This window comes from Gobio gobio (genome assembly GCF_949357685.1).
Source record: "Gobio gobio genome assembly, chromosome: 14".
Lineage (NCBI taxonomy): Eukaryota > Metazoa > Chordata > Actinopteri > Cypriniformes > Gobionidae > Gobio > Gobio gobio.
In genome coordinates, this window is record NC_137107.1 from 44,360,914 (window position 1) to 44,385,312 (window position 24,399).

A 24,399-nucleotide genomic window follows, 5' to 3' on the forward strand; every position below is an offset into this window, starting at 1 on the left:
AAGAAAATGAAAGATTAAAAGACTTTACATAAAAGATTGCTTGCGTTTAAAGAGCATGCTGAATGAAAGCATGAATTTGTGCCATACATACGCAGTGCCAGGACATCAGGTTGGTTTTTCTTGCTCAGTGAAGCCCACATAACCACAGTCAGACACACATTTCACGAAAGCACAGACATCCAGACCACACATTACCTTTTAACTAGTATCTATACTAAGCTATATCTATCCACTAAACCTAAGCCTTGAAAAAAACGACACGCACAAAATGCTGACAAAGTGGCTTTGCACATAGACCTTCTCAACAAATCATTTTTTGGACTAAAACATTTGGTTGGTTTTCAAATCTCTCTAAGTACAATATATGGTAGTTGGTTGTATAAAGGTGTATAAAATGATTACTTGAAGAAATATTTTGTATTGTTCCCCTCCATATGCTCAGTTATTTAAAGGGGACTTTTTATGCCCCTTTTTTACAAGATGTAATATAAGTCTCAGGTGTCCCCAGAATGTTTCTGTGAAGCTTCAGCAAAAATACTACACAGATCATTTATTATACCATGTTGTAAATGCCCATTTTTGAGTGGAAGGAAAAACCTGCTCTTTTTGTGCATGTACAGGTGCTGGTCTAATAATTAGAATATCATCAAAAAGTTGATTTATTTCACTAATTCTATTCAAAAAGTGAAACGTGTATATTATATTTATTCATTACACACAGACTGATATATTTCAAATGTTTATTTCTTTTCATTTTGATGATTATAACTGACAACTAAGGAAAATCCCAAATTCAGTATCTCAGAAAATTTGAATATTACTTAAGACCAATACAAAGAAAGGATTTTTAGAAATCTTGGCCAACTGAAAAGTATGAACATGAAAAGTATGAGCATGTCCAGCACTCAATACTTGGGCCTCCTTTTGCCTGAATTACTGCAGCGATGCGGCGTGGCATGAGGAGATCAGTCTGTGGCACTGCTCAGGTGTTATGAGAGCCCAGCCTGCTCTGATAGTGGCCTTCAGCTCTTCTGCATTGTTAGGTCTGGCATATCGCATCTTCCTCTTCGTTAAGGTCAGGCGAGTTTGCTGGCCAATTAAGAACAGGGATACCATGGTCCTTAAACCAGGTACTGGTTGCTTTGGCACTGTGTGCAGGTGCCACGTCCTGTTGGAACATGAAATCTGCATCTCCATAAAGTTGGTCAGCAGCAGGAAGCATGAAGTGCTCTAAAACTTCCTGGTGTACGGCTGCGTTGACCTTGGACCTCAGAAAACACAGTGGACCAACACCAGCAGATGACATGGCACCCCAAACCATCACTGAACTTTACACTGGATCTCAAGCAACGTGGATTGTGTGCCTCTCCTCTCTTCCTCCAGACTTCGGTACCCTGATTTCCAAAGGAAATGTAAAATGCACTTTCTTCAGAGAACATAACTTTTGACCACTCACCAGCAGTCCAGTCCTTTTTGTCTTTAGCCCAGGCGAGATGCTTCTGATTCTGTCTGTTGTTCTAGAGTGGCTTGTGGTACAATCCAACGCTCTCCATTGACTTTGCATTGCGTGAGGCTGCCTCCTTGTCATTTCGGACTTATAACAAAAAACAGAACAATGTCTAAAAGCTGCTATGTGACAAGGTGTACAGCAAACAAGCTAAACAACACAGAAATACGTTTTTATAAGCTGTCGACCCAAAAAAACGAGCGTTTAAGGAGACGTGAAGCATCAGCAGGAAGAATCTATTTTGGGATCCTGACACACAGTATGCCTTTGTCAGTTTTATATATTATATTTCTGTACAGATAATAAATATAAACAGATAATAGAGACAATATACGCTTACATGACCATAAATCAGCTTGCTTGTGCAATGATGTGCCACATTCATAGTTTGTATAACATTGTTATAGTAACCAGTGCCACAGTTATTGGAGTGCAGTAGATATTTAATGTAATTATTAAATAAAAAGGGTGATTTGTTGTTTAAAATATTAGAAATAGCATGACTGTAACTGCTAGCAGACACCACTTAGAAGAAACCAAGTGTGTTGTTCTCACTCTGTGAAACCCACATAACCACAGACACACGTTGGTACTCAGTCATCACGAGAACTTTCCTTTTTTATATATATTTTTTTTAAACTGAGCCAATATTTTCAATCCTTTAACCCTAAACCAACATGCATGCGTTGTGAGGCATTTCTGACCACATGAGTAGGTCAAACCAGTACAAATGTCACACATCTATCCACATTGTGGGCCTTTAAAAACAGTTTTTTTTTTTTCTTCAACAATGAGACTTTCCGTTGACGTCTTTCCACTACACACAAACCTTTTTTTGTTGGTTTTTTTTACAATTACATGATTAAGAATGATCATGTTTGATTTCAGGCTACTATCTTTTTGGGTGCTACAGTCTAGGAAAAGATGACACTGCTGATATGCTGACAGTGACATTGGATATGGAATAGACCTTAATGGAATAATAGACCTGAACTGTTGAATCTGAACAGCTTCTCAAACTGCCAGCAGAAACCTTCACTTGGTTAGTCAAAGCTGTTTAAACTCTCCCCGTTCTATAGACTTTTAAAAGAAATTCCTTTGTCGTTCCTTTAACTCGTTCTATTATTTAAATGTAATATATATATATATATATATATACATATATATATATATATATATATATATATATATACATATATATATATATATATATATATATACATATATATATATATATATATATATATATATATATATATATATATATATATATATATATATATATATATACATATATATATATATATATATATACATATATATATATATATATATATACATATATATATATATATATATATATATATATATATATATATATACATATATATATATGTTTTTGACTGTTCAATTTGATTATGATTCTAGATTTAGTAGCTTACTCTTGTCAGCAGATGGCAGCAGATAGTCTCTTTACAAACTATGTTCTTTTATTTATTTTTATTTAATCTTCAAGTAACAAATATTAACATTCAATCCATCAACATATATTGAAAGTTGAATTTAACAATTAAAAGAAAAACTTACTTGGTACGAGGGAGAGAGTAAACAGATAATACATAAAATAATATTATATATATATTTATATATATCTAGATATCTATCTATATATATATATATATATATATATATATATATATATATATATATATATATATATATATATATATATATATAAATATATTTTTTTTTATTTTTTTTTTTTATTTTTTTATTTTTATAATTGTTATGCCTCAGGTGGGGGGATAGAAAGATCTCATCTAAACATTGTATCTCTATTCAAAGGTGAGTTTATAATCTTATTTAATATCTGGAATGTTTTAATTGCTTTTTTTGTTTCTTTTAAATTTACACAGGGAATTTGCAAGACTTTTTAATTCAGAACAAAATACAATAAAATTTGGTTTCGAAGCTGTAAATTTAGACTTTTGGATATGGCCTTTTCAAAGCATGCACAGGATATTGACTGCATTATCTAAAGCAGGGGTTTTCAAACTGGGGTCCGAGGACCCCCAGGGGTCCCCAGAAAATTTCAAAGTCTACCAAATATTCGAACTGTTTCATTTCTAATGTATATGCCATATACATACTTTCCAGAATTGTATATGTTTGCTTTGTATCTTTCTAGTAAGTTTTTCTCACTATAGTCCCCTTTATCTTGCTTTTTTATAGGCTACATAACAATATATAGATGGATTTTGGGAAGGGGGTCCCTCATAAAAGATTCATCATATTAGGGGGTCCTCCTTGGCATCATAAAGTTTGAAAACCCTTGATCTGAAGGAACATATCCAGTGTTAGAAAGCAGAAATAAGACCATTTCTTCTGTAATATCACAAAGGGTATTAAAGGATTTAAAAATCAAAACCCAAACTACGTTCGCATTTGATAACATGAGTTCAATCATAAATGAAAACGTATCCAAAACAACAATAAAAACATAATTTTTATACTCTTAATATCGTTTGTAGCCTAACTGCTATTCCTTTTGAATTACAATTGCACAAAAATAAATGTTCAAAATTCGCTTATATGATCAATATGATTTTAAACTCACTTCGAAATGAGTTTAATGTGTATTCAGAATCTTAATTTATTCTACAAATAATGTCGTAAAATGTTCGTACAATCAAATTAAACAAACATTATCTTGGAAGATTAGTCCATGTTTAATTTGTCAATATTTTAGGATTTCATTATCTGAGGAGGAATATAAACTGTCGTTCAATATTCTTTGCGGACAGCCTGACGGTTAATAATTGACTCAACAGCCAATAGGAGTGAAGCAGAGGCGGGCTTTCGAATTGATGTGTCCAATCATCTGGGGAGATGATGCCTCTACTCGTACGCCCCAGTAAAGTAGTGCGCTTACCGCCACGAAACCTTCTTAATATTTAAGACATAATCCATCGCCATTGGAAGGTTATCAGGCAATATCAGCACAATCTAATTAATATGTATAGATTTCCCCATAAGATTCAACGCTAGCTAATTAATATTTATAAGGCAAGCAATCGCGTTTGAATTTTGTGAACCGCCCAACTTTCTTGAACTTTGCGCGAGCTCGTGTGGTGATGTCACGGATTTTAAAATGGCGGTTCCAACGTCTGCTTTGAAATTACATTCATAATCTACCGCTCACCGTTCAAAAATAACACAACGGACATCATGTTCTGAGAGAGATATTGTTCACAGATAAAAAAAAAATACTATTAGTTTGATCCAGGATGGATTCTGTGGTCGCAGAGGATCAAACGCTGCCGTTTGACATCAATCTGAGGTGAAGCGCTTTATTATTATTAATTTTTTTAATTATTTCTGTCAGGTAGCGTTAGCATGTTAGCTTGAATGGAATGAATCACAATACTATTTCTATTATTCTGTTTATTCAACATTATAATTTCAAAATGTTACTGGGAATCACCTCGACAAACGAAGTTAACGCTGGATATAAGCTAATGTTAACCACTGTGAGCTTATGAATATGTTACAGCACATTAAACTATTCTCCAAGGACATAATACGTTTATTTTTGTTTTGTATGACTTAATGTAACCGCTGATTTAGTTGGTGAATGCAAGTTTTATTCTCTATTATCTCAGAAATGATGCATTTGATGCTTTTGCTTTTCACTTTCATCAGTGTGACAGTTAATGTGTGTTCTTGACAGCTGAAATTACGCATTTCTGATCGTGTCTGATTCATTTTTAATTCATAAATCACAAGTCAATTATTTTGCATTGATATTTTGTGTTTAAATGGGGTAGTCTGAATCCAGCTTTTGTTGTTGGTCTTAGTTTGACTCGTGTTTAAGTTTGAGTCTAATAGCCCCTATGTTAAAAACAAAACACACATGATCCTCTTAGTTAAATATAGCAGGGACATGATCTCTAAATCATCTGGGCACACGAGGCTGTTTTTGACATTGTGTACTGTGTTCAGGTGTCACATCCATATTAAAAATACCTTGGACAGGCTGTACGTGCACAATCCATGATCAACAAACCTTGACAGGAGGGATCAACGAGGATTCAAATAGAGTAACAACATTTTGCATGCAAGTGCATTGCATTAAATATAGTTTATGCATGAAATAAAAGTGCATGTAGTACATAAAGTCGAATGCAATGCAGCCAGACGAGATTTTAGTTTAGTTTGCTGGTGCACAGAATGCAATTGATGCATTGCATATTGTTGTGTTGTTGAGAAATGATGACAGAGAGAGAGAGAGAGAGAGAGAGAGAGAGGAGAGAGAGAGAGAGTCTAGCTGCAGTTATGAGTAGATCATGCGCTGTCAAAGAAGAAAACACACTTCTTCCTTCCTGGAAACGGCACATAGCGGAAAAGCGCTCCTGTTTATTATCTGACACCCTGATCTCTGTCTTTTACCTTTCTGTGGCCATGTGACCATGAAGGACTGATGTAGGTAGGTTATTACACTTTTACACCTGTGCTGCTTGTGTATAGAGTTAGTGCTGTAGATGTGTACTAGTTCTGGTGCTTTATTCCAGAGATCAGACTTTGTGAAGTTCAGGTCTTTAATTGGCGAGAGCTGAAGGACACTTGAGTTTGATGGTCCAGTTAGAGATCAGTCTGTGCTGTCCTGATGGTCATTGTAGTGTCACTTTTATGAACCAGCTGGTGAGCCTGTGGGGGAAACACAAGACGAAAGCTGATATCAGTCAGCTGCTTTATTCCCTGACATCTGATATGAGCTTTTTACCAATTCAGATACATTTCTGAAACAATGACTCGTATGTAAACCTATGAAACAGTTATATAATAGTTTGTGTGTCTTCCTGTGGCTAGCTCAATGCTAACAGTGCAGGAAAACGTGAGAAGAGGAAGTTGTTTGGCTGTGTGATGTGTTTTGTTGTGGAGCGGCTGAACGTGGTGCATCCGCTTGGCTCCGTCCACTCAAGATGCTGTCATTTACAATAAACAGATGCACAAAAGTACACACGGTTTGCACCGTTGAGCAAATTTTCACACGCACGTGATTTAATGTATGCTATATGTATATTATGGAAGTTGTTAGGCTGCATTTTTGTTTCTTCTTACAAGGGGTGTAATCGTATCCTCATGTCTTTTTAATACATATCACAATACTGAACTCATGATACGATACGATATTACGATACACCATGACATATGGCAAAAGGTTGACAAAAAACTGTACTGTTGTTGATTAAAATGCTAAATTTGGTATCACATTGGGGTTGGCCTTGGTGCATGATTCTGAAGCTGAAAATACAGAATTATTTTTGGATAAATATATGCTTGCTCTCTGTCACTGACTAGATACATTTAAAATAATGTAGGCCACTTGTTACTGGTAACAAAAGACATTTGTCATTATTATCAGGACCCACAAATATTCCCCCATTGCGTTATTATACATTTATATTCAACATTATATAGTAGTTTAATCACTAAAACAATGTAAATTGGAATTTTTTCCTCACATAAGCCCTATTCGGACAGTAATTGTTTCTCACGTGGAAGTCCGTAAAAATAATTTTGCATGCCACCTCAGTGATAAAACGCATATTCGGATGGTGATTTATTCACGGTGGAGGAGTGAGTTTTGTGATCCTGCGAACCTGTGGGAATGCACTGCTCATGTGGTCAATAACATGATTTTATGCTATAACTAAAATGTCATATTACTTGGTATAATAAGAATAAATGCTTAATTTAAAGGGGCTATGTGCAACTTTTTCCCCCAAATAAACGTAACAATAGCCTTTTTATTTGACCATTTATGACTCAAACATCTCCTGATGAGCATACTGACACCTTGTCCGCTCACAGTGGGTGCACCTATAAGCCTGTATCCTATTTTTCCTATTTTCTGGCGGGTCGTTTTTTCCCGCACTGTCTGCGGATGTGACGTCACCACCGCTGCGAGAGCGAGCAGAAAATAAGAGCAGTTCTATTTTTTGGCCACAGGTGTCAGTCGCGAGTTTAAATTTCAGAAAAACGCATGTAGCCCCTTTAATAATAGGAAAATAATATCCTAATTATCATTTCATTATTTAAGTCTGTTAAAAATAGGAATATATATATATGCGCACATTATAGTTAAAATGGTTTTCTGTCTTGTATTTTATCTCAAAATAAAAAATGTCATTTTATTCCACATGGAAATGAGCTAATGAGTTAACACAGCCTTTTATTTACATGAGGTAAACACAAGCCTGTAGTGCTTCAGTCAGAAACTGAAGCTTCCGCGCCTCGATCGCCCCCCGGTGGCCGGTCCCAGTATAGCTCCTAAACCCCGCCTCTCCATGTATTAGAATGGGCGCGAGACACACTAAACAATTTAATTACACTTCAAATAATTGTTTCCTAAAGATGGTTTCTGTCATTTTAGGCAGTTTTTATTACAATAATTTCATTTCAAGTGTTCGTTTTTTAAATAAGTTTAGTTTTAGTGAGTTATTTGATGCTATAAAAACGGGGGGTGTGACGTCATGATTGACAGCTGAGATTGACGGCTTCTCTGAATGAACTTGTCACTGAGGCACTAACAAACTTTTTTCTGGATTTTTGGGAGGAGATTGGAGCTTTAGCTTTAATTTCTACACTTCCATAACTGTTTATTTCACACCAACATAATGAATTGTTCTGCATCTGCGAGAGTGTGGGCGGGCTTTTGATAATCGCGCCTCTACTTCCTGTTCTCTACTGCGCAGACTCGGTCCCGAGATGTCAGCGCCGTGAGCGGGCCTATGAAAGCTTCAACTTTGGTCAGCGGAAGTCAATGAAGTCGCGTCGTCCATATTTTTTTACGGTCTATGGGTAAACATAATGCTGCTTGGTTATTTTAACATATAGGCTATAATTGCTGCCGTAATAACGGCCCATTTCAAATGTTTACATGATTTTCTTTTATGAGCATGAAATATAGGCTATAGCTCTTGTAAAGCATTTCAGTAATAAATGTCTAGATCTCTAAAATGCATCCAAAATTACAGTGAAGTGCAACCGTACGGTGCTCTGTAGTGGTCAAAAAGGATATGAATTTTGAAGTGATACATTCTTAAAAACTCAGAGATGTGGATTCGGACGGCAATTAAATTACCACACAACACGACCTTGGTGTTTGACAGAAAACAGTAGGTAATTCTGTTTTTACGCGGGTGGTAAAAACGATGTAAAAACACTGACATTCTGGATTCAGACGGCAATAAAATCACTGACTAACCCCTGTAAATGATGAAAATACCTTACGACCCCACAAGAAACAATTACCATCTTAATAGGGCTAAAGTAACTATTCACAATACATAGTCAATAGTATCCACGATACATATTGTTGCAGTTTTGTTTTGCGATTTTTGTGACACAATATATTGTTACACCCCTTGTTACTGTTCTGTGAACACAAATAGGATGTAGTGGTCATTAGAGGGTTTTGTCAGTGGCTGATGCTGATATGTACTTTTTACACCTTTTTTTAGCTGATTAGAGAGAAAATTTTGCTAAATTGTTTTAAACTACAGATAGACTGATGATAATTGATTCTTCAGTATCAAATTTAAATGTCTGTTATTATAATTATCATCATCATAATAAAAACCTCACAGTGTAGTAGGCATTTATTGTTTTAGTAGTCTAACGATTAGGCTATTTATTATTTTTTCAAAAAGGAAAAATTGTTACTTTCTGCATATCGGTGATCCAGCACCAACATAAAAATAATAAAATATAAATGTTGGTCAATCAATCTCGGTTTTAAAAATGGTAAAAATGTGTTCTACACTGTTATTAGTAGTTGAAAGAAAAAATGTCACTAGCTCTAAAATAATTGTAGATATAATTTTTTTTTAAGCTTAAGACAGCATCAACTGATCTCATGCCACCCCCACTTTATGTGCACAAACGTTAAATCCTATGGGGGTGAATTTGGCTGGGGTGAAAAATGACTGACTTTATTATTGTTATTTTAAGAGCTTTTAATATGCTCTTATTATAAAAATAACTTTATGAACATTCATTTATCTTTAACAAGTATCCTTTTAGTAGGGAGACCTCAGAAATCTGAAACCAGAATGAAAAAAAAGGTGTTTCCAAACAAAGGGAAAAAATAAACGTATATTGTAGCGGTCAAAATGAGTTGAAAAATATTGGATATCGGCAAAAATCCAATATCGTGCATCCCTATAAAGGCCTGTAAATTGGTCTGGTTGCGATATTGGGTGCTTTCACATCTCTAGTTCGGTTCATTTAGTCTGAACCAAGGGCAAACAATTATACATTGTAGCATTTTTCAGCTTTTTTGGTTGCTTTTCATACCACACCGATTGCTTTGGTCCGAAGCTCCGAACCAGTTGAAACGAACCAAAATGCAGTCACATGACAACATCCACATCACTCATTGGCCATGGCGTATATCCTAAACTACGACTGTGCGGGCTGGTTTTGTCCCTGACCATAATCTATTACATTGTTTGTATACACCACAATATGCAAACAACATATTTCTATAATGAAGCGTGGATGCAGCTTGAAAACAACGCTCTAATGCACTGCAAACGGCGAGCGCACATCGCTCATCACTTTAAGCGACGATCTCGCTGTTCTTGTGAGTTTTCGAAAGTTGGGACCTAATATGGTCATCAGACCAAATTTCTATGAGGCTCCGCACCTCCTCACTACTCCCAAGTTTGTCCGCGAGCTGCGATGCTAACGTGCAAACTGTCAACAAACACTTCCTCATCACATAATGCACAGCGCAGCTGACTATGGCAGCTGGTTTCGTCCAAAAATGATCAGTACTTTTTGCAGTTGGTTCTGTTCGAGGTCGGATCACGTTCTCACCACAAAAGAACCGCTCCAGAGTAGGGTTGTGCGATATTGAAGAAAAATGCGATATCCTTGTTAAATAATGTGAAATGCGATACGATATTGCTTTAAGTGTGTAAAATCTATTTATGACTGTGTTTACATGAATACTCATCAAGACAGCCATTTTGATATAACTGTGTGTGTGTTTGACAGTTCAAGTGTGTAACAAGACACGAAAAAACGTGCGCACAAGCCGTACTTTTCGGTGTGTGTGTCAGACAGCGCGAGACTGCAAGGAGTTGTTTTTCCGCAAGTTATTGTGTTTAATAACTCTTTTTAAAGTCAAGCAAGTCACATAAGTAACAGTCGTGTGCTCAGTCTATTCTCTGCTATGTGCGTCAACCTAAACCGTACACTTTTCACAATGTTAAAGTAGCCTATTAAAATCATTCAGATATTGCGTGCCCTTGCGATATGCATATTGCGATATGTACATTTGCGATATTTCGATAATTTCGATATATTGCGCAGCCCTACTCCAGAGTTCGTTTGAAAGTGTAAAAAAGTCCGCTGAAAGTCCGCTTGTTTGGTCCGCTTTTGGTGTGCACCCGAGTGCGATTGCTGCTTTCACACCTGACCAAACGAACCACACCAAAGGGGAAAACGAACTCTAGTACGATTCAACCGAACTAAACGAGGCAGGTGTGAAAGCACCCATTGGATATTTCATAAGAAATTCAGGAATGCATCAGATGCTTTAACTGGCGAGGCTCTTCTGTTTGACAGCTGCTCAGTCTTATGTAAGTTCAGTGTGCAGAGTGTCCTAATGGACTTGCCATAGGTCTGGACGACTGTCTGAGGAGCCAAGGGGATTGTGCTTGTTAGGAAGCCAAGAGTCACAGCACATACACACACATACACAACATAAAACATGCTGTGATCTGTACATTCACATTAGCTTCTGACAGCCTGCTTACATCATGCTCTTGCTTGTAGCCAGCGCTGCACTTTATAGTTATGATAGCATACAAACATTATTTCTGCTCCTGTTCCCAGCCTTGAGGTTGGATTATGAATAGCATCCACAGACATGCTTTGTCCATTCTCTATGAGCTGGATAGTGAAATAGAATAGATGCTATAGTATAGGATATTTGCACCTGTTTCATTGATGAATGCTGACAGGTTTGGTATTTTTTGTGGTTTCAGTGTATTTTGTTGTTGGAGTGTCTCTGTGTATATGTGTAACTTATGTTTATCTCTTTGTGTTGTGTGTGTGTGTGTGTTGCAGTATTTCCAGACTGCCAGAGTCTCTGAGTAGCAGCGACTTCAGCATGGACAACATAACAGGTACACATTCCCTCATATCCTTTAATATAATCTATTGAGCACCACATGACTACGGCGGGTATTGCCAACTACCTCACGATTGATATCAATACATATCACAGTTCAATACATCACAATATTCTGTCATAAACTAATACTCTTTATTACACACAATACACATTCACTGAAATATATATTCACAGAAAACAGAAGTATTTTCTTTTAAGCACTTAGATATGTGTGCTTAAGCACATTAAGGGGTATAGACTTGTTATTGTAAAAAGAATGAGATGAAAAACAGCAGAAAAAGCATTTCTTCCTGCCTCCAGCCTTTTACCTTTTAAATCTGTTATGAAGACACACACATGGTCTCACACGCGTGTTGTGTTTCTCTCTGAAGCCTGTCCTTGCGTACCAAACCACTTGGTCATAATCAGATTTTAATCAAAGCCTCAAAGGTTGAAATACTCTGAAAATAAGTGACATAATGATCATTTCTGGAGTGAACAGAAGTGTGTTTGTTCATTCGTCTGTTGTCTTGTCATCTGTAACGCCTCTGGTTCCAGGACAGAGGATGTCTCCAGCCAAAGCTCTGACCATGAAAGATTACGAGAACGTAAGTACAACAACAAATCTGAAAAGTTCTTCAATCTTGAATTGAGTCAGAATGTTTGCTTTTGTCAGACTTTTTAGGCAACTGTGCCTATGATGCCAAACATGATGTATTGATAGGTTTTGAAACATATCTGTTGAGTGGGCTTATTCATTATTCTTACATGATTTAATAAACAGAAGTTTTTCTTTTTATCTGGGACTGTATAGTTTGAGAGAAACCGAATACACACACATTTAGAAATGACACATTTAAAAAATGTGTGTAATTTCTAGGGCTGTAATCAACCAAAGAAAATCTTGTTCGACTGAAGTCCTGACATTTTTGACTAAAAATCGACTAAAAATTAAATTTTTTTTTTAATTAATTAGCTGCGCACTGTGTGCAGTACTTGGTAGCCTTGTTGTCTGCCTAAATGAATTATAAATAAACATAAAAAACCTAGTAGGCTATTTGCAGTATATTAAAGGGTTAGTTCACCCAAAAATGAAAATTCTGTCAGTAATTACTCACCCTCATGTTGTATCAACCATGTAAGACCTTCGTTCATCTTCGGAACATAATTTAGTATATTTTTGATGAAATGTCTCACTCCTCCATAGGCTTTCAGAGGGACTGAAACTTGATGGCCCAGAATAGTAAGTAAAAACGTCATTTAAGGAGTCCAAATGACTACAGTGGCTCTGTATTAAGTCTATCATGCGACGAAAATACTTTTTGAGAGTTTGCGGGAGTGCCACGACGCATGCGCGAGAACTGAGATTACGGCGTTCTTCTTCTACTACTACTTGACTGGCTGCTCACTCTTTCGGAGTAGGGTTAATCTCAGTTCTCGCGCATGCGTCGTGGCACTCCCGCGAACTCTCGTCAGAGGCTCAAATTGAACAACAATAATAGTGTGATAAAGTCGTTATTTTTGTTGTTTTTCCGCTCAAAAAGTATTTTCGTCGCATGATAGACTTAATACAGAGCCACTGTAGTCATTTGGACTCCTTAAATGACGTTTTTACTTACTATTCTGGGCCATCAAGTTTCAGTCCCTCTGAAAGCCTATGGAGGAGTGAGACAGCTCTCAGATTTCATCAAAAATATACTAAATTATGTTCCGAAGATGAACGAAGGTCTTACATGGTTGGAACAACATGAGGGTGAGTAATTACTGACAGAATTTTCATTTTTGGGTGAACTAACCCTTTAAAAAGTTTTTGACCTGATTATTTTGCACTGAAATGAGGCGCTGACAGCGTTGCATCACGTGCACCTGCGCAATAAAATAGCCTATGATTTCAAAAAATATAGTACTATGTTGTCAACTAGTGATATCATCACAAGAACCTTTGAGGAATATGCAACACAATTTAGACAATTGTTTTTGTCATATGTATTATAATAACTGACAGACACTATCATTTCAGCTGCTCTGTGCAGCTCGAACATAGGATCAGCTCAGCTTCGCGGCTGAGACACGAATAGACTATTAACTTAAAACTTTTACTCTTAAACACAAAAGGCACGTCCACTTTAATAAAAAAGGAGTATTTATTAAACAAGCCAGATCAAGAGCAGAAACGAAATAAAGTGCATAACTGAAAAATAAAGCATAGGCTCAAAACTAATACAAACAGTGGCATTAGGCTCCAAATAAATAAAAAAATAATAAAGTGCCCAAATCCAATAAATAATACTAGAAATAAATTTGCAGTTTGCACCATAATAAAAGGGACAGGGCAACTCAAAACAGACGGGGCAACCTAAGCTGTGATATGCAAACTGTTGCTTGCAAAATTTGCAATCGACTTTTTTCTTTTTCTATTTAAAAAAAATGCTGCCACACTGCCGATGTCTTTGTTGACATGGTAGAAGAGGACTGACTAGAAAAACGCTCCCACAATTAAATAATATACAGCAAAGTAGCGTACTTCAATCTGTCTCTCTTCTCCAGTGGGTTGGGCTAATCCAAAAGAAGTGAAAACAAGGATGCTCTGAAAACACCCCCATTAGCAATTAGTGCTCTCCACCTGATGAAATGACAAAACTACACGCGGCAAAACTAATGAAGTAAACGCTGCAAAAAATTGACCAATCAGAATTTTGGTCGAGCCAGAACGTATATCGACTAATAATCGACTAGTCGACTGGAAGATTACAGCCCTAGTATTTTCCTTATCTCTGTTTATGTTTAGTGTTTTTTTTCCAGCTTGCTCAATGTGCACACCTATTAAAATCTGAAATTTCTAAATCATATTTGAACAGTTTTCTTGCATTTTTTTTGTTTATTGATTTGGATCTAACCCCTTAAAATGAGTTTAAATGAGAGATAATTTTGTGTAAACATTCTCACTGTTATCAGTTTAAGTGCCTGTCTTATTTTTTAATGATTTTGAGCTTCATTTTAATGGGACCGCATGCAACTATTTTGGTTTCTGTGGCAATCGTGAGATTCTGGTATAGAATGTCTGCCTGTCCATTTAAGGAAAGGGGTTTATTTCTTTGTACTGAGATAAAGATCTGTGTGCATTCCTGTGGCTCTGTGTGTGTGTGTGTGTGTGTGTGTGTGTGTGTGTGTGTGTGTGTGTGTGTGTGTGTCTAGAGAGAGACAGTGTGTTTGTGTGCTGGAGAAACACTGAGACCTTTCAGAGGAAGGTACAACTGCCCATCACTGTGGTGTTTGTGGTTATTCCAGACTCCATTTGGATTTCTTTCTTTCTTTCCCTTCCCCCTCTTTCTGCCCCAGATGTTGAAGGGAAAAACACTCGGGGTACAATGACGCACAGTTCACTGCCCCGCCAGCCTCTCTTACACACACACTCATGCCAACCCTCATTACTGACCCACACACAGCCCGTTATAGTCGCTCTGTTTCTCTTTTAGCTCCCATCCCTCCCCATTCCCTTTTCTCGCTCTTTTTCTGCAACTCAGTTATTTGAAGAACAGCTCTGCTCATGTTTATTCATGATTGAGGATTGTAAAAAGAGAAAGAACTGAAGGTTTAGTGTGAAAGAATAGTTCATTTAAAATCATTTAAAAGATCTGACACTTGTTCATGAAACTAGCATCACTATGATGATCTATGGAGAGCTGTGGTTTGTTAAAATTATGTGTGAATTCCATCCTGTTTTGTTTCCAGAACTACTGCTTAAATAAAAAATCCCCTTGTTTGTATTGTCTTTGTGTATATTTTGAGTCATTTCTGTGTTTCCCTTGTAGCAAATCACAGCTCTGAAGAAGGAAAACTTTAACCTGAAGCTCAGGATCTATTTTCTGGAAGAACGAGTGCAGCAGAAATGTGACGACTCCACAGAGGAAATTTATAAAACGGTTACTGATACACACTGTCACACATGCACAAATATTACATTGTTCATCAATGGATATTGATGCACGTAGTAGTTATATGCACAGTGATCTCATTTAATTGATTGTAAGGAATGTTTATATCTGTGTGTGTGTAGAACATTGAGCTGAAGGTGGAGGTGGAGTCAATGAAACGAGATCTGGCTGAGAAACAGGAACTGCTTGTGTCTGCATCGTAAGTCCTGTTTACATGTTCACTTCCTATTTTTACTAATTATCCATCCTAATTTGGTGTGACATGATACAACGTCAAGCAATAAAACCAATTTTTTCTTTGTTCTTCTTGTTGCTTGTTTGTCCTAACCAATCATGACGTGTGATAAGACATAAGATAAGACGTGTGATAGTTCAAATCAGTCCAAAATCATATTCCACATGGACATTAAATATCAAATTGTTCTGGCTGTAATATCATTACCAAGTGGCAATAGTTTGCTTTAATGTGGGACAGAAAAATAAATATTTGCAGTTGAAAACATGTAGAAGGCATTGAATGTAAGGCACAGATCTAAATGGCATGTGTTTTTGTGTGTAGGAAAGCACTAGAGAGTTTAACCAGTCGAGGAGTTGTTGAGGATGGCAGAGAGAAGATGCACAGAGAAATGGACAAACTCAGAGAAGCTTTCAACACTCGGATTCAAGAGCTGGAGGAGGTAAAACAAACCGCACAATGTTTGTAGCAAATGGTTGAGAATATGTACTTTATCTTTAGTCATTGCCCTGGCTTTCTCTTTCTCTTCAGGCTCTGCAAGCTGCCCAAGAGGATTTGGAAAGCATGGCCACCATTGCTGAACAGGAGAAGCTGAAAAATATCGAATTGGAGAAAAAGCAACAAGCCGCCAACCAATCGGGGCCCTCAGCTGATTCAGGCTCCACCCCCGAACGGGTCAGAGAGCTCCAGCAAGTCCTTCAGGAGAAGAAGAGGTGATCAAGAAAGAAATTAAAGCACTAAAATATAATTTTTCATGAACGAAGTGTAACTTGTAATCCTGAAAATCCCTGATATGTTTTCCACAGTGTTATTGAGCAACTGCAGGTGACACTCAAAGATCAAGATGCCATGATTGGAGAGCTTCGGAGGAATGACCCGGACCAGACAATGGGAGAACAGATGACACGGCTGAACTCCCTGATTGGCCAAAAAGACAGTCAGCTACAGGTTAGTCTTTTTACAGGTTAGTCTTTTTTACAGGTTAGTCTTTTTGGGCGGCATGTTGCTAGCTATGTCTTGCATGACACAAAGTTGTCGTAAAGGGAGAAGGGGCCATGCAACCTTTGAAAGCTGATTCATCCTTTGAGAAGCATTCATATTTCAGGATTTATTAACACAACAGTGGCTTTCTTACACCAATGTAATGCTATCTCAAAGGCACATCCACAAACACAGAGTGATGATATTTTGTTTATTTTTGTTTTTACAGGCCCTTAGGGAAGAACTAGACCGTGGGAGAGAAAATGCAGAAAGAGACAAACAGGTAAGCACACAACTACCAGAATGTTCCTCTTCGTGAGTGCTTGTATGTGTGACGGAGGCCAGCTAGTAGTCGCTGTGCGAGTAAACCTCACTCCTCTGATCTCAAGATACGCTCTGGCGATTGATGCTAGAGGTTGCAGCCATTAGCCTCCTTGTTAGAGCATCCGACTCTCATGCCGGCGGACCCGGGTTCGAGTCCCGCTTAGAGTGGGTGAGCCAAACAGGAGGGGTTACATAAAGAGTAAAGCTTGCTAGTAAGCAAGCCAGCATTATGATATTGGCCTGTGTGATTGGGCGGCATGTTGCTAGCTATGTCTTGCATGACACAAAGTTGTTGTAAAGGGAGAAGGGGCCATGCAGCCTTTTGAAAGCTGATTCATCCTTTGAGTAGCATTCATATTTCAGGATTTATTATAGATATTTGTGCACTCATAAGCATAATATTATAATTATATAATTATAATATATCTCTTTAAAAGCTCTGTCCCTGATCCACCCTGAGAAATCTCTATAAAATCATTATTAAAAATCAGATCTTGTAATTAAAAATGACCGGAAAGGTCAAAGAGTGTGGGAGCCCTGTAGAAGGGCTCTGTGCTAAGCTGGATAAGCAGGTTGGCAGCAGTCTGTGTCTGTTGCTAATGGAAATCAAACATTAAAAACAAATTGCTCTGAGTTCTGATGCTAGGGGGTTGTAGGTGGTTGCCAAAGTGTTGCAGTGGTTTATGAGGTTTGTGAGTGATTTTTAGCCACTTTGGTCATTGCTAGGTGGTTGTTAGGGGGCCTAAGTCTGAAGACTTCACCCTCAAGTCCTTGTGATCTGCTGGTCTGTATATGGCTAAGGTCCCTTCTTCAATGCAAATTTGTGAGATATTTTTTATCATCTTTATTGGCTGCCTTGTAAAAATTGCAAACCTCAGGATCTGATCCCGATTCTGGGAGGCACGATCCGATTCCAAAACGATTCTTGATCTACTTCTTCTTATTAATTAGTTTACCGACTTTAAATCTGAATTTTATTTGTAAAGAAACACATTAAAAGCAATTACATAAAGAAACACATTAAAAGCAATAAACAAAGAGTGCTTTCAGCATCTAAGAGGGCTTTACATAGGATATCTGAAAGTTTCCAGACAAGAGTATTGAGGGATTTTTCTCTCTTTCTCAGCATTATTGCTGTCTGATTATTATTATTATTCATATTATTATTATTATTATTATTATTACTGACAATAAACTGCTGCCGGTCTAATAGGCTGCATTCACACTAATGCACAGTCTATTTTGACATATCAGATGTTCTGTCCTGACTCCTGTTTGTTTAATCCCCTAAGACATAACTGTGTTTCAATTAATTTTGTATTATAAAAGCATTTTGAGATGCAAGTGCCTTTAACTGCTTTCACTGAAGCCCCTTTCGAATAACTCGTTGATCCCAGAAAATTGCCATAATATTGCTGGAGTGCCTTCTGTGTGAACGCAAAAATGATGCTTTAAGAGGTGTGTTGTAGTGATGAAGCTGAAGCTGAGATCATTCGCCAGTTTAGTGGAAACTGTACATGATGCGCTAGTTTATGATCCAATCAGAGGAAAAAAAAAAAGCACAAGCTTGATTTTCTGAGAGAGAAGTCACAGATCATAATCGCTGCGGAGACGTTACACTAGGGCTGAGCAAAAAAAAATATTTTTCGAGTAATTTTTTTTTTTTTTAAATGTAGTTGATTCAAAATCGATTCTCAAAGGCCACAAATGTTTTTTTTTTTCATATTTATTTCCGCAAACATTGAACATAAGATTAACGTAAATCTAATTACTAGTCTTCTCCACTAGATGTCACCCTCTTATTGACCTTGCGTGATGTTACAAAGGAGCGAGAGGCGGCTCGCCTTAAATAACGCTACCTGTGCATTGTCGACATTTGTAATGCTGAGGAGACATCACCCAGACGTTGCAACTCCCCCACAGCTGAGCATACAAGCCGAGCTTGCTTTGCATTATCATCATTGTATTAAACTTGAGCGTTCACTTAAGCACGACGTTAGCCATTATAGACATATTCAAATCAACTGAGTCAATAGACAGCGCAGGACCAATATTTCAAACCTTACAGCTTATATTATAAACAGATTTCCTCAAATAAAAGTTAGTCCACAAAAGTCAGAACTTTAAGGTATTGTTGTTCGTTACCACGGCAACGACTTGTGTCCAGGTATGAACCGAACGCGCTTCACCTGTATGAAAAGTAACTGCACGCATGACGGTCGGCAAAATCGCAAGAAAAGCTTGTTTTGTGCTGAAAATTGCTGAAAATCATCCAATATCCCTTTTATGTTTTAGAATAAATATATAAAAATATCCATGAAAAACTAAATTGTATAAAATACTTCTCAGATAAATTTTTTGAATAAAGTTGCATCAAATTTGTATTTTATTTAACAATTGTATGCATTTGAAATATAGAGTTTTAATGTACCCAAGTGTACCTAAAATAAAAATAATTTAATATACAGGTTTATGGCTCTTAATTTCTTTTTAATTACCCACTTGTAAACTTATGTTCACTGTTCTTTTTTATAAATATAGTATAATCAAACGATCCCGGCACACATTATCAGTGTATTTTCTGGAATCTCTGTGTGAAAGGGGCTTGAGTTGCACACAGCCGGTGTCACAAGCGCTGTTCAGTGCACGCAAACACACACACACACACACACACACACACACACACACACACACACACACACACACACACACACACACACACACACACACACACACACACACACACGCAGGTGAGCAGCAGATGTCTGTCAGTAAGTGAGTTTCGTGTACTGATGCTGCATTCCAAATGATATAAATTATGCCTTTTTTAGAGCATTTGGAAGGGAAAACTCTGAAATATCAGCGGGTGTTACCGCCCCTTCTAACATGTTCCAGTGTGACCTGTAGCATCACCAAGGCACATAGTGAGCATCAGTGGCCCAAATACAACTCTTCTCATCAGACACCCGCTGAGTGGATTACTCTCTCTGTGTGTGTGTGTGTGTGTGTGTGTGTGTGTGTGTGTGTGTGTGTGTGTGTGTGTGTGTGTGTGTGTGTGTGTGTGTGTGTGTGTGTGTGTGTGTGTGTGTGTGTGTGTGTGTGTGTGTGTGTGTGTGTGTGTGTGTGTGTGTGTGTGTGTGTGTGTGTGTGTGTGTGTGTGTGTGTGTGTGTGTGTGTGTGTGTGTGTGTGTGTGTTAGCAGACATTGTGCACATCACCCAAAGGATTTCCTGTGTGCGTGGATTAGAGGGTTTAAATCTGTGTGTGGGCAGAGCACAGTTAGTTCAGTGCAGAGCGAGGCAGATGGATGGAACGATATCATATGTAGAGATCAGAGAGCTTTGCAATGCCATGTTTTTGAAGTGTTTGTTGGTCAGTGTTTTAGTGTTCGTCTGGTGAACATGCGTGACCCATGCCGTATATGCGGCGTATGCGTGCAGGGCGGTCAGTGTCGTTGGTTGTTCAGTGTATCTGGCCGTCTGAAGCTTGTGGTGGTCCTCTCTCATGTGTTGGGTGTGGAGTTGCAACGGGACGGTCGCAGCGAGTTTCTCTGCGGGAAATGCGTGTTCTTGCTCGAGCGTGTCGTGCAAAGCGATGTCGCCATTGAACAGCTGCAGGAAACACACGCTGCTCAGCTGCAGCGGCTGCAGAAGGAGAGAGATGGGCTGAAAACGCAAATAACGAACAAATACAGACAGCATAACCCAACCAAACTAGGAGGAAACGCATCGCAGAAACCTCTCAAACAGGAAGTTCACACTGGAGCAAATTTACATAGTCCAAAACCGCTGCAACGCATCCAGCGACCTCCACCTATTCAACCAAAGCAGCGGCAAGCATGGACTGACACCGTTCACGATACTCCAGGAAGAAGTCAAGGGCTTGTTGCTGTGAGTACGGTTGGTGATGGCCGACAGGAGAAGTTCAAAGGTCAATTGAGGAGGTGTGTGAGCCTTGAGCCTCTTAGTAGAATAGGAACAGATCGCTCGCACCGCTCAAAATTAAATTCATGTTCCCGTCAGAGCAGCGGCACACGTTCTAGAACAACTGGTGAGCCGGTAGACCGACCTCGTTCTCTTAGTCGAGACTACCTGGACGTCGTGCATAAGAAGAGCGCTCTGATATCACGGTCAACTTCCCTCCAATCAGTGGCCGTGGAGCAGCATGACCTTGCATCCTCTTACAGACAGACACGGCCACTGAAAAGCTCAACCCCCGGAACCGTAGAAACAACCACTGTGGTGTTTGATATACTTCAGCTCTTGAAGATTGTGCAAGGAGTGCGGCCCGTCCCGCGCTGCAATGGTAGCAAGATTCCAGTACAGAAACATCCACGGTACACACGTGGAAATGCCCACAGGGATGCGTCTTGGAAATCGAGGGTGGAGAGAAGTCTGAGAGAGATGGAGGAGGAATTTAATGATGATTACATACCTCTCAAACAGGAGGTACACCACTCACTGGCTGTGAGATTTTGATGACCCTCTGCTTACTCGAACAGTAGAGTACGACAAAAAATGATGCCTAAAACATTTAAGGGCAATGAATTCTATTGCTATGCTTAACAGCCTTGTTTTTGTTTGTCAAATATGTGCTTTTATGTGTTACAGGTGTTCGTTGAAAGGCAGAATGAACTGAGCAGATTGGAGCAGAAGGCCAGACAGCTGACTGAAGAACTAAACATGGCCAAGAGCAGCAGCCAGACACTCAAACACACGCTAGAAGAGACAGAGACAGAAAAGAAGGTAAAAACAGATCCTCTCGCATACATTTAAGCTACAGTCCTCAAAGATCGACATGGCAATTTTAAAATTGCTGGTAAATGTATGACATTATTTTCTTGCTTTTCAGAAATGGGTTCTGTACATGCATGACCTCTAAACTTGTCATTTAAACAGTAAAGGATATATGTGTTAGTCTGATTGGGTTTCGTTCTGTGTTTCAGGCTCTTTCTGATGAGCTTCAGGAGAGAGAGATCGAGCTGGCTGCAGAGAAGAAGAACTCTTTAAAACGAGACAAAACCATCCAGGGCCTCAGTCTAGTTCTCAAAGAGAAGGAAAAAGAGGTATGACCCAGTCAAACTTCAACACTGACTCCATGCGGTATTTGAAAACAATCTCAAATGACATGATTTTCACTTAAAATTAGATTTCTTTCAGAGCAGAGAATTAGTATAAGGTTTTATTTGACACCTTAGACCACACAAATTACCATAAAATGCTATTTTACCTCCAGTATATTTCTTTCTTTCTCTCTTTCAGATTGAGGATTTATCTGGTGATCTTGAGGAGAAGGATCAGGCTCTGGCTAAGGCTCGAGAGGCTCTTCATAAAGCCAAATTACAGAAATATCAGGTATGTTGCTATTGTGTATGTGTTATTGTGCACTTTTGAGTAATAATGACTCTAATCTTTGAATCAACTGATGATTGACAGCTGGAGCTACCGTCATGCTACGTATTTACTATGTGTGTGTGTGTGTGTGTATTACACTCTTCTGTGTGTTCCAGGGGGCTGAAGACCAGCAGTCTCTTCTCCTGGAACAGCAGGCTGAATTGTCACGGCTCCAGGCGGAGGCTCACTCCTCGCTGCTGGAAGCCCAGAGGCTGCAGCGTGTGCTCGGCAGCAGAGATTCAGAGCTCTCCCTCCTTCAGCAGGCCAGACTGCAGCTGGAACAAGAGCTGGAGCAACTACAGCAACAGAAGAAGAAGGGAGACAAGACTATTAACGTGAGTAACACAGATGCATCCAGAAGCAGGAAACATTGTTAATACACCATAGGGAAATGGTATGAAATTTTATGAGCTTATATTATAAAATAAATAATTCTTTAACTCTCTTTTGTTAACCGCAGGATCTTCAGAACCAATTGAAGAAGCTAAACGGTACTCTGGCAGACAGAGAGAACGCTCTAGAACAGCTGCGTGTAGAACAGCAAGAACAGATCCGGGCTTCTGAACAGAAACTACAGAACACTATAGAACGACTCACAGCCAGCCTGAATCATAAAGACCAGCAGCTGCAGGTACACACACACACACACACAGAGCTTGCACACAACACCTCTCTGCCCTCACTCACTCCAGACTGTATTCACAGGACTACATGAACATGCTTCGAGATTTGGAAAAGAACAAAACCCAGGAGGAAGGTGATCCCATGGTGGCTAAACTGAGAGCACGACTAAAGGAGAAAGAGAAAGCACTTGAGGTTTGTGTCTCTTTATTTATTGTTTCTGTATTATAGAAGTACAGTACGAGAAACAGTGTGTTTAATTCAGATATTAGTTCCAGATGGGTGTCATATGTTAATGATTTGAGTTTCTGATGTCAGAAATGTTTCTCTGCCAGTGTCAGTCCATATATCATAAATATTGATCACAAGACTCAATGTGAGATCTTTTATGTGTGTGTTTTCTTTTTTGTGTGCAGAAAGCTTTGGATGATAAGTTTGCAGCCATGGAGGAGAAAGAAAATGAGATCCATTTGCTGCATCTGAGTTTGAGAGAGAAAGAGAGAGACGTGGAACGTCTCAACAACTTGCTCTCACACAACGAGGAGACAATTAACGTAAGTGTGTGTGTGTGAGATAAAATGCAACATTTACCAATGTAAATTCGCTTTTTGTATCATAATAGGTTTCCTAACTTTCCTTAAGATCTGATAGGGTGTTGGGCTAATGTGGAATCAGATGCTAATGGTTTCTTTTCTTTCTTTCTGTGTGTGTGTGTAGAGTTTTGATGCTCTCATAAAGGAGAGAGATCTCGAGCTGCAGCAGCTGTTGAACTCACTGAAGAATCTTCAGAGGTGTAAAGATGAGGCTGAAGAAAATCTTCAGAGAGCTCTGAGAGAGAAGGATGCCATTATACAACACTTAAAACAAGCACTGGACAACAAAACGAGAGACATGGAGGTACACACGCTTTCACACTAGAGTTTTTGATGATGGAGTGTTTGATTAGTTTGGTTGGTGTGAGAGTTTTTCCCAAACTTGCTTTGCAGGACATGGCCAATAGACTTCTTAACCAGTCAGAGTCTCAGGGTCGTGACCTTGCAGAGCAGATGAATCACAGGTTAAAGCTTACAGAGGCAATGCTGTCAGAGGCGGTGAAGGACAGAGAGAGACTAGTGACTGAGAACCAGACCGCTGTGGAAAACCTGCTATCCACCATCAGCAGCAAAGACCAGCTTCTCAGGGTACTTCATACACACTTATGAGCACAATTTCCTG

General features: G+C 38.5%; 1 protein-coding gene across 1 annotated transcript in view; it reads left to right on the forward strand.

Annotated features, from left to right (window-relative positions):
* Positions 1 to 4,616: 4,616 nt before the first annotated feature.
* Positions 4,617 to 24,399, forward strand: part of cdk5rap2 (CDK5 regulatory subunit associated protein 2) — a 53,620-nt gene continuing 33,837 nt past the window's right edge. The window contains exons 1-18 of the mRNA XM_079834065.1: positions 4,617 to 4,847; positions 11,651 to 11,709; positions 12,255 to 12,304; positions 15,509 to 15,619; positions 15,754 to 15,830; positions 16,191 to 16,308; positions 16,398 to 16,579; positions 16,673 to 16,814; positions 17,077 to 17,130; positions 21,781 to 21,915; positions 22,116 to 22,235; positions 22,432 to 22,524; positions 22,680 to 22,898; positions 23,024 to 23,194; positions 23,269 to 23,379; positions 23,601 to 23,738; positions 23,902 to 24,081; positions 24,171 to 24,365. Of these exons, the coding sequence (XP_079690191.1) occupies positions 4,795 to 4,847; positions 11,651 to 11,709; positions 12,255 to 12,304; positions 15,509 to 15,619; positions 15,754 to 15,830; positions 16,191 to 16,308; positions 16,398 to 16,579; positions 16,673 to 16,814; positions 17,077 to 17,130; positions 21,781 to 21,915; positions 22,116 to 22,235; positions 22,432 to 22,524; positions 22,680 to 22,898; positions 23,024 to 23,194; positions 23,269 to 23,379; positions 23,601 to 23,738; positions 23,902 to 24,081; positions 24,171 to 24,365 (2,208 nt within the window). The 5' untranslated portion in view covers positions 4,617 to 4,794. The remainder of the gene's footprint in view (positions 4,848 to 11,650; positions 11,710 to 12,254; positions 12,305 to 15,508; positions 15,620 to 15,753; positions 15,831 to 16,190; positions 16,309 to 16,397; positions 16,580 to 16,672; positions 16,815 to 17,076; positions 17,131 to 21,780; positions 21,916 to 22,115; positions 22,236 to 22,431; positions 22,525 to 22,679; positions 22,899 to 23,023; positions 23,195 to 23,268; positions 23,380 to 23,600; positions 23,739 to 23,901; positions 24,082 to 24,170; positions 24,366 to 24,399) is intronic.